Below are 11,313 nucleotides of genomic sequence, written 5' to 3'. Positions count from 1 at the left end.
TTTATAATAAAGCACTCAGTTTCATCTTGATTGATTGAGCACATGTCTCCAAACAGAAGTCACTTTTGCAAAACACAACACTGAACCAAGTTTGCCAAAATTACACATTTGAATACCCTAGGTCAGGACAGGACACCAAACCAAAACAGCATAACTTGTCATCTCACAGAAAGCTATTTCTATCAATTATCACTCAATGGTCCAATAAACACTAACGTCATTCCTCTATGGGCCCCTCATATGGCAGCTATAGTGGTTCTCAAACATTTCAATGTCAAGGACCCCCAGGTTGCCCAAACCCATATGTATTTGGCCAAGAACCCCCAGTTGGAAAAGGTGATGTGATAGTTACATAAAATCTGTCAAGACTCAAGAGTTCTTAAAATATTTCCATATAGCTTTGATTGATTGATTGATTGAAGAATTTATTAACAGTTTGCAGAATTACAGTACATTTCAAGCACAAACTCAATACAAAGGCTGTTAACTGTGAGTGGACGACCCAATTAAGCATTACACTTGTTTCCAATAGGGTCCACCATGTTCAAATCATCAAAACATTTAGAGACGTACAAATAGACACTTCTATAGACAGAACAGGAATTCATCATAAAGGAGGTAAAAAGGGAAAATAAACATATACAGTGAGTGGAAAAAAAGGGGTGGTCGGTGGGGGGGATTCACGTTCAGCTCCGTTAATTTGTTTGTTTTCCTTGGAGGAGCTGCGTTGGGTCCCCAAGTCGGCTCCGTGGCCGTACCTTGAGTTGGCTGTGTGGCCGTGACCGTCTCTTGTGTTGTCCTTGCGTTGGGTCCCCAAGTTGGCTCAGTGGCCATACCTTGAGTTGGCTGTGTGGCCGCGACCGTCTCTTGTGTTGTCCTTGCGTTCGTGTTTGAGGGATTCCGATTTTACAGGGGCCAGTTTCGAATTGCAGCCGTCCGTAGGTGCCCTTTGAGAGCGGTTTTGAAAGAGTCAAGGGATTCGCATGTCTTAATGACAGTTGGTAGGGCGTTCCACATTTTGGTGGCATAGGAGCGAAAATAATTTAGTCCCTTGTTTGTGCCGAATCTGGGTTGTACATGGTTCGTTGCACTCCCTCTGGTGTTGTGGGTGTGGACTAAGTTAACATTAAGGAAGTATCTAGACAGGTACATGGGTATCTTGGTGGTGTATCGAATCTTGTGGACCAGACCCATTGCAAGATGCTGTACTCTGTCGTCGACCCTAAGCCATTCCAGCCTGTCGAAGTGGGCAGGGGTGAGGTGGGTTCGGGGGGCTAGGTCAAGTAGGAGCCTGACCAGTTTGTTTTGGGAAGTCTGGAGCCTGGTTTTAAGGGCCTTTGAGGTGCTGTGGTACCAGGAGGTGCATGCATAGTCAAAGAAACCCTGTACAAGGGCTCCTGTTAAGGTCTTCAAGGTGTTTTTGTTGACCAGTGAGGAGATCCTGTAAAGGAATCTTGTTCTATGGTTGACCTTTTTGATTACGTTGGTGGCCATTTTATCACCGGAAAGATTAGCCTCCAGGATGGAACCTAGGTAGGTAATTTCATCTTTACGTGTGATAACATTGTCACCCACTTTAACCAAGAAGCCATTTGCCTTGCTGAGATTACTATTAGAGCCAAAGAGAATGGATTCAGTTTTTCCCAGGTGTAAAGATAGTTTGTTATCAGCGAGCCAGGTGCAGATTCTACCGAGTTCAGAGCTGAGGGCATTTTCAACCTGCAGTTTGTCCCTGTCCGAGACCAGCAGTGCTGAGTCATCTGCGAACAGGAACAAGTTGCAGTCACAAGCTGAAGTCATGTCGTTTACATATATTAGGAACAGTAGAGGCCCTAGTATGCTTCCTTGTGGAACGCCACAGCTCACTGGGAGGGGGGGGGACAGTGTTCCGTTCACTTCCACCATCTGTTCTCTCCCCTCCAGGTAGGATTGCATCCAGCTCACTGATGTGCTATCGAAACCAATTGCTTTTAGCTTGTTAACCAGTATGGAGTGGTTCACGGTGTCAAAAGCCTTTTGGAGGTCCAGCATGACCATGCCGCAGTATTTGCCAGCGTCCACCTCTTGTTTGATGTGGTCGCTCAAATAGAGAAGGCATGTGTCAGTGGAGTGGGATGTTCTGAAGCCAGATTGGAACTCGTACAATAATTTATTAGTGGCAAGATACTTTTCAACCTGTTCATAGACTATTTTTTCCATCACTTTCGAGATGGAACTAAGAATAGAAATAGGGCGGTAGTTGCCGGGGTCTAATTTACTCCCTTTCTTGTGCAAGGGGGTTACTTTGGCCAGTTTGAAATCTTGGGGGACCTGTCCCTGTTTGATGGAGAGGTTTACTATGTGGGTGATGATTGGAGCTATAGAGATGGCTGAGTCTCTGAGAAATTTGGAGGGAATGTTGTCATGGCCTGTGGCCTTGTGGGGTTGGAGGGCACTCAGTTTCTTAATTACAAGCTGAAGTCATGTCAGCTGATATAGCATATAGCTAAAGATATTGAATCTACCTCTACTCACCTGGTTCTAAATAGTAAATACCCATACCAGTATCCCAATATCTGCATACTTACCAATTATTAACCAGCAACATAGCCAACACAGATATTGGTCAGTTTAATTCAAAGGAAACTAAAATCTATTAGACTTGATGTCTTTACAATATATTTCCACTAGATGGAACCACTGACCTTGGATCCCATCTAGAGAACATGGCGATGCAGTGGAACACTTTTTATAAGCAAGCATGCTTTAGCTTCTATTGAAAACTCTGAATGTCATTAATGACCATTCCACAAACAATCTCCAATACCTCAACATCCTAAACAATTTACCACAGAATTAAATTATGTATATTTCGTATAGCATTCGGTGTAGAGGGGGAACCGGCCCAGCCTGGGGGACTAAAGAAAGCCTTTTTCTTGATTTTTCTTCATTCTAGATCTTATATAAGACTATAAGGTACGGATGGTTAAAGGACCACTTCACCCATTTTCAACCTATCTTCATATAATTGGTCCGACTCCTCACTAATGCTCACATGGTACCATTTTCATCTAGTCCCTCATGGTACCATTTTCATCTAGTCCCTCATGGTACCATTTCCATCTAGTCCCTCATGTGTCTCAGAGGAGGGCTGTGGACAGTTCAGAAACCCTCCTACCAGTGAGATCATCAGTAGACAGGTTTGGCAATTTCAAGCTAGAATAGAAAGCCTTCATAGCTTAGATTCCCATCAATGATGTCACTGGTAGGTGGGCTTCTGAACTGTCCACAGCCCTCGTGACTGAGACGACAAGACTGGTACCATATAATGAGCGTTAGTGAGGAGGACCAGGTTGAAAATGGCTGAAGTGGTCCTTTTTTAAGCTTAATATGTTTAAAGTCTTCTAACCAGCTCAGTATAGTTACTGGGAGTTTAGGGTTCAATCCATGGCTGAGACATAACAAAGGCTATAAAAATGGTACCCAATGCATGCATCTCTGCTTGCTCAGTGTGTGTGTGTGTGTGTGTGTGTGTGTGTGTATGTGTGTGTGTGTGTGTGTGTGTATGTGATGCGACTTGGCCTGTTGTAGCGCTACCATGACGCTGATTTGAAAACTGTCAAGTGGCATTTCTTCCTCAGCCTAGTGGGAATATGCATGCACAGTTTCACCGCAATCGGACGCTGCGTTGAGGAGTTGTGGAGATTTGTACAAAACGGGTACAAAGAAAACGGGTACAAATCGTCTAATATTAGAAAATGTGTTCTACATATGTCGGCCTCCTGGTGCCGCTATAAAGAGCAGATGTGAAAAATTCCAGGCAGAGGTTTTTCCTTGGCCTCTAGGGAGTGTGCATACAAAGTTTTACACAGATTCGTGCAGTTAGATGTAAAAACACTAATCAGCCAGTTATAGCGCCACCATGAGGCTGAGTTGAAAATGTTCCAGTCGGAATGTGTGTGCACAATTTCACGGAAATCACACAATGTGTTCATGATTTGCGGCATTTTCTTTTAAACTGAGCACTCCTGCGAACTTTGGAAGCCAATCTTAGCCAATCAGGATGGAGTCTGAAAAATCTGAAAGACCCGTTTTGTGTACCAATTTGTGTGATGTTTGGACAAAATCTGTAGGTGTACTGTCCAAAAAATGGTTTTGCAGAAAGCGGCCTCCTGGTGGCGCTATAAGAGCCAATGTGAAAACCTTGGGGCAGAGGTTCAGCTGTGGCATTCAGGGAGTGTGTGTGCAGAGTATGGCTGCAATCAAGCCAGCGGTGCCGGAGATTAGCTGTCCACAGACGGACACACACACGGACGGATGGACGGAGTGCAAAACATACTCTCTCCCCATGCCTTCGACCTGGTGGAGACAATAAAGATCTATCTATCTATCGATTGGGGTAATATGTCCCTGCGACATACTCACTAGTGTCATGTTCAAGGGGTGTAGGCTACTTGTACTTGCATCATGCGAAAGGGGCAGCTCCTCCTGACCTAACAGCCATAGGTCACAGGCCATATATGAACCATTGGTTCCCAAGACTGCCTAGTCTAGTGCCTACATTACTCACTAATGTTGAAGTTATGCTCGTTTTTCAACAATGATATTTTTTTAGCACGCAACGCTGTCACGCAACAAACTAAAAATCAGACATCAAACTGTTTTCGTTGGACTGAACAAACCTTTAGAAATGCTACTATAATTCATATTCCTAGAATATAGAACCCAGCTCTTTATCCAGCCACATCTAACCATTATTATTTCAAAATGTCACAGTCTTTGTGAAGAAGATTGACTTTGCGATTGTGTGGTCTGGATATTGAATTATTCATGCATTTCTGGTAAAATAAATATGCAACTCAATGTGCTAAATAAAGAGTACTATTAGTGTGACAGCAGAGATTTGGAACCTTTGAACTATGCAATCATCACTCTACCTATCTACTCTGTCTTCAACTCGATCACGATGCTTTAAAATATGTATTATCAATCAAATTCAATGTGTTGAAAATGTATAAGCTGTCAGTTCGAAAGATAGTCAAAATGATTGACTGTTCAAATAAACCAAAACCTAAAGACTGCTTCTCTTCAGTTATGCATAGGATCATTGACCCAGACTCAGAGTTTGTTATAATATAAAACAAACAAATGTGACATTGTGTGCCTTTCCCCTGTTGAAGTCTAACAGAATATACATCTAGGTATTGTGCACCTCTCCTGTAAAATAAGCCCTGAAAGGCTGTAATCTGCTATTCTCCTCGTATTTAGCAAGTCATAGAAAACCAGTTTTTCACACTCATCTGTCATGCATTAGTATTCATATGTCCTATGTAGATAAAGGGCTCAAGAGCTCTCTAGGGCCAGAAGGACTTTAAGTGCTTCATTAGAATGTGTTGTCTGATCTACAGATGGTTACGTTGTCTGATTAGTTTGGCCGTAAAGGCTGTAACAACATGGCAACGAGGCTGGCTAGAAGACTTTAAACATATTAAGTAGCCTTGGGAACCAACGCTTCCCAAGGCTACTTAATGTTAAATGTTATGTCTTAAATGTTCTGATGAATTGAAAATGGTGGACCCTATTGTAAACAAGTGTAATGCTTTATGGTGTAGTCCACAGTTATCAGTTTTTGTATTGAGTTGTGCTTGAAATGTACTGTAATTCTGCAAACTGTTAATAAATACTTCAATCAATCAATCAATCAATCAATTCCCGAGCCATTGGTCCTATAGGTCAGGAGCCTATCTCCTGTTTCTGTAGCTGTGAGGGAGCTTGATGTACAAGTACACCCTCTGTACAGTACATGACGCCAGTGGTGGACAGTAATGAAGTACATATACTTTGGTACTGTACTTGAGTATCTGTACTTTACTTGAGTATTTGGATACTTACAACTTTCACCCACTTCCATTACATTTTTTGAAAGGGAAATGGTACATTACTTTATGAATTGACCAGTTAAGCCCTATTTCAAGCTGAGGTCTTTGGCCACCACTGCATGACGCTAGTATGTCGCAGTGACTTACCCCCGATCCAACCCTTGATGCTGAGTGCCAAACAGAGAGGCAATTGGGTACCATTTTTATAGCCTGGTATGCAGCCAGGGATTGAATGTCAAACAAACGTCAAGAGCTGGTTAGAATACGTTGGGCTTCAGCCTATTCCTTTTTTGGTCACTGTATGAATTTTATTGTGAGAAGCGGTTGGATATGTAGCCTACATGTGTGATGTTCTCTCACTCTTTAGTGAGTGTTTGCCTATAATGACATGCCCAGAAGAAGGGTGAAAAGTGTCAAGTAGGTGAGGTGTTGAATTGCTGGCTATCTTCTGTGTTGAACAATAATGACAGGGTCTTTATCATGGGAGCCATGCTCGCAGTGGACACCACGGTTGGCTGGAGGCTGGAGCACGAATCGATTTTGAAGTAGGTGGTTCTACGTTGCAATGCATAGCATTGTGGATATAGTCTGTCAGTGTGTGTGTGTGTGTGTGTGTGTGTGTGTGTGTGTGTGTGTGTGTGTGTGTGTGTGTGTGTGTGTGTGTGTGTGTGTGTGTGTGTGTGTGTGTGTGTGTATGTATGTGTGTGTGTGTGTGTGTGTGTGTGTGTGTGTGTGTGTGTGTGTGTGTGTGTGTGTGTGTGTGTGTGTGTGTGTGCGTGTGTGCGTGCGTGCATGCGTGCGTGTGTCGCACGCATGTGCGTGTGTGTATATGTGTGGGTGGGTGTGTGAGAGAGACAGACAGACAGACAGACAGACAGACAGACAGACAGACAGACAGACAGACAGACAGACAGACAGACAGAAACAGATCAGAATGAGCGTGACAGACAGTTTGAGAAGAGAGAGTGAGACAGAGTGTGACAGAGAGAGACACCAACAGAGTGACAGAGAAAGCGATAGACAGAAAGAAAGCAAGAAAGCAAGACAGACAGACAGAGAAAGAGATAGACAGAAAGAAAGCAAGAGTGAGTGAGTGAGTGAGTGAGAGAGAGAGAGTGAGAGAGAGAGAGAGAGAGAGAGAGAGAGAGAGAGAGAGAGAGAGAGAGAGAGAGAGAGAGACTTGGTGGTTAGTGTGATGTCTATAGGAGTGATCATTTCTGTTTCTTAAACCCGGAGGTCTGCAGCTCTTCTTCAAGGAGCTATTTGAGTCCGGCTCTTTGCAGAACATGGATATGGTAAGCTCTTAAATTTCATTTTCTTAATTGAGTTGTCAGACGTTAAATTATGAGTGCCTCAACTCTAATTTCTTCATTAATGAAACATGTCTGTTTTGGTTGTATTCTTTGTGTGGAATCGTATCACTTCAATAAAATAGAATGATAACCATATGAATCCTAACATCCAAACATTCAGCAGAAATAGGCGATCATTCAACAAACATATAGCTACCGTATATTGTTGTCCAGCTATTTTTAAGATGTTTGGTGTAGAGGGAAAAAGGGAGGGGACCAAGTGGGGACCCCGACCAACAGAGTAGTGTTTAAGTGGTGTTTCATGAGTGTTTTTTTCTATCTATGCAGGAATTAAAAGAAACTATCTAATGCTATGTGTGTCACGATCTGGTGGTGTGGTGAGAACCCAAATGCAGGACAGTGAGGCAAAATAGTGTTCAAAACCCATTGGGAATTTAATACTAGTGGACAGGTGAACACAAAACCTTACAAAGAAATGATGCAACACAAACAATGATCCGACAAGAACTGACTGGGGAACAACACTATGAGGGTTGATTACACATGGGAAACAGCTGGGAGGACAAGAACATAGAACCAAAACAACTAGAACTAGAAATAAAACACCTAGAAAGACCAAGTCTGTGACTATAATAATGTGCTTACATTTCCCTGAGTGAGAAGGATTGTGTTAATATCTGCTTTAAAGATGGGGTGCCATAGTTTTGTACTTTTTCTGTTTTGTATGTCTATGAAGTCAACATTACTCTAGCCTCAAAGAGAAAAGAAAAGCCTGGGAGAGACCTCCTGGAAATGGGGTGCGTAGCGTCCGACGTCCCAATATTACAACAACACCCTAACCTAACCCTAACCGCAGGCGGAAGCCTCGGGTGAGTCTTAACCGGCCACGTATGTCGGGGTGCTGTTAGGACATTGAACCAAGTACACCCTAGGTGCAATAGAACACAGTTTGTCAGGAAGTAACAGTGTGAACACAGTATATTTTGTCTCATTTTTTTATAGGCTTCTTGCTTCATGGCCCTGATAAGTTGATGGACACCATGGACACGACCACCACTATCGCTCACAACATAAACTCCAGTCACGTCCTGAACTTGACTGAAATGCCGCTGAACCCAGTGGAAGAGCAGGTGATAACGATCGTTTTGACGATGCTCATCTGCGGGGTGGGAATAGCCGGAAACGTCATGGTGGTCTTAGTCGTGCTGCGGACCAAGCACATGGTGACCCCAACAAACTGCTATCTGGTGAGCCTGGCCATTGCCGACCTCATTGTGCTTCTCGTCGCCGGTTTACCCAACATCTCTAACGTGTTGGCCTTCTGGGTGTACGGTTACACCGGCTGTGTTTGCATCACCTACCTGCAGTACCTGGGCATCAACGTGTCGTCCTGTTCCATCACGGCCTTCACCGTCGAGCGCTACATCGCTATTTGTCACTCCATAAAGGCTCAGTTCATATGCACGGTCTCCCGGGCCAAGAGGATCATCGCTGGCGTGTGGGTCTTCACGTCGCTCTACTGCATCATGTGGTTCTTCTTGGTGGACACGGAGGAGAGGGTCTACACCAACGGCGTGGTGGTCACCTGTGGCTACCGGGTCTCACGGAACCTCTACATGCCCATCTATTTCCTGGACTTCACCCTGTTCTACGTGGTTCCTCTCGCCGTGGCCATCGTGCTGTACGGACTCATCGCCAGGATTCTGTTCGTGAGCCCGCTGCGTTCGCATCTCAGCGAGAGAGGCTCCGTGCACCAGGGGCCCAGGGCCAACAGAGGGGCACTCTCGTCAAGGAAACAGGTACCCACAAAAGAGACAAACACACGTCACAGCCCAAAAGGAATAGAAAATAAAGTGACTTCCTGAGAAAATTGGTCATAAAATAAGTTCAGGACATTTTCTGGCCTTTATATATATATAGTCATAGTGTAACATGTCACTCCCAGACTCTGTATATGAAATGAAATTAAATGATTACTATATTTACCCAGGGTATCTGGGCTAAGCTCAAGAACTTGTTTCCAGCCAGGCCCTGCTCATAGAACATTTCATCGTAGTGGTTCAATGCCTTGTTCAAGGGCACTTCAGCGGTGGTAATTTTAACGTGTCGGACTGCTGATTCGAACTGGCGACCTTCCGGTATCAAGACCACTCCGCAATCCGTTCGGCCACCGCTGCCACAAATATGCCACATATGACTATAAATAAATGCCAGAAAACAAGGGTCCACCCAGGGACCCACGGGAATCCAACCGGTGTCGCAGAGCCTACCGTATGGTACAGTACAGGCCTTAACCACAGTTATCGGTGCCCTCTGTTAAAATATTAATGATTGTCATTAAGTGGCCTATTTCTGGTAACTGGAAAATTGAAACATTTGTTATAGTATATCAAGATTCTTCCTAATAGATTTCCCACCTTTTCTGCATGTCATCTGTATGCTATTTTTGTTCAACTCGTTTTAACATATCATTTTTCAATGACTCTGCCCAAAGGGCTTGCATACTTATTATCCATCAGGATAATTATTTTATCCCTCCTAATTGTCATCAGACGTTATTTCTCTGTATCTCCTTAATTAAAACCTCCAGGTGACAAAGATGTTGGCCGTGGTGGTGGTTCTGTTTGCCCTGCTGTGGCTGCCGTATCGAACGCTGGTGGTGGTCAACTCCCTGATGGACCCGCCCTATCACAACACCTGGCTGGTGCTGTTCTGCCGGATGTGCATCTACATGAACAGTGCCGTCAACCCGGTCATCTACAACCTCATGTCTCAGAAGTTCCGCACCGCCTTTCGAAATCTCTGCAGGTGCAAAGGCCGGGGCGAGAGTGTGAGCAAGTACAACTTACCCATGTATTACAGTGTTATCAAGGACTCGTCACACGGGAGCACTGAGCCGGTCCAGAAGCAGGAGAGCAAGAGATTCAACCTCACGGATGATAACACAGGCATGGCATTCAGTATCACCTGAATACGTCCCTGCTGGTCCTGTGTAGGACAGTGGTTCTCAAAGTGGGGCCCAGGGAACCCCAGTGGTACTTGAGGGGGTTCCTTGGGGTCCCCAGAAAAATGAGGAATGGTTTACCCACATTAACCCTATTTTATACTTTGGCTATTAGTTATTTTAACCGATCTGTATGATAGACTATGTTAATACAATGTACTGTAAATAGGACATCTGCTGTGGATGGAGCTGGTGGAGACAATAATACCCTGTGTCGGGTAGGACACCAATTGATTGACAATGTCAATTAACTATCTCCTCTGCGTCATCAGTTTGTTCCCATACCCTAGGTGGGATTGGCAAAAGGTCCTTTCTGTGTGGAGTTTGCATGTTATCCCCATGTCGCCTAGGGTTAAAGATATGCAGTAATCCTGGTCTCTATACTGGCCAGCCGGGGTGCATGATGAGGGGAAAGGAACTGGTTGGAATAACGTGTTTCTTACATGTCCAACGGGGGAAACTCCCCCCTGTCAATTGAAAAGAAGCGGCTTGGACTATTCATGCGTTGATGGAACCATGAGGTCAGTCTGTTGCTGCCCCCAGCTTGGCAGAGGGAGTGTAGGATTACTAGAGTCAAGAGTATTATTAGAGTCAATTGTCTAATTTAGACAATTGACAGTGGGTGAAAAAATGGGTTACAAAACTTGTGGGATAAAAATGTAATTAAAAAAAGACAATGTCAATCAAGTTATTTGAAGGTGACGGATTGGACACTATAGATGTACCACTAACCATCTTTGTTGCAGTTTCAACATTGTTGCAATGACCTCTCGCCATCGGGAGAGTGCAATGGACATTAAACATTGGTATTGTAAAGTTAGATTTAAGTGTTGAGACAATTTCAGTTGAAATCGCAATGAATGGAACTGAAGCCATTCATATTTGATTCATATTTGATTGGGTATAAGTCCATGACTTATACCCAATCAAATATATTGTATTTTATTGTAACTCTTATGTGATACCATGTCATAACTATTTCTGGGAAAGTATGACAGATTAGTTGTAATGACGTTGTCATTGTATAGTGTTGTCATTTTCCCACATGAACTCTAGTATCCCTATTCTGGAGCAAACATTTGGAGATAATCAGTGTGGAAAAAGTACTCAAGTTTTTTACTTAAGTAAAAGTACCAAT

The 11,313-nt window shown here is 43.8% G+C and overlaps 1 protein-coding gene across 1 annotated transcript; it reads left to right on the top strand.

Moving 5' to 3' along the window:
- Window positions 1-8,274: 8,274 nt before the first annotated feature.
- Window positions 8,275-10,142, top strand: LOC306932995 (thyrotropin-releasing hormone receptor; the record flags this gene model as incomplete). The annotated part of the gene is made up of 2 exons (XM_079514965.1): window positions 8,275-8,970; window positions 9,762-10,142. The coding sequence occupies 2 exons, from the start codon at window positions 8,275-8,277 to the stop codon at window positions 10,140-10,142; spliced, it is 1,077 nt and encodes a 358-aa protein (XP_079371091.1).
- Between the last annotated feature and the right edge of the window lie 1,171 nt (window positions 10,143-11,313).

The sequence above is a fragment of the Electrona antarctica genome, assembly GCF_951216825.1.
Source record: "Electrona antarctica genome assembly, chromosome: 2".
Classification (NCBI taxonomy): domain Eukaryota; kingdom Metazoa; phylum Chordata; class Actinopteri; order Myctophiformes; family Myctophidae; genus Electrona; species Electrona antarctica.
This window is presented reverse-complemented; position numbering and strand designations above follow the sequence as displayed.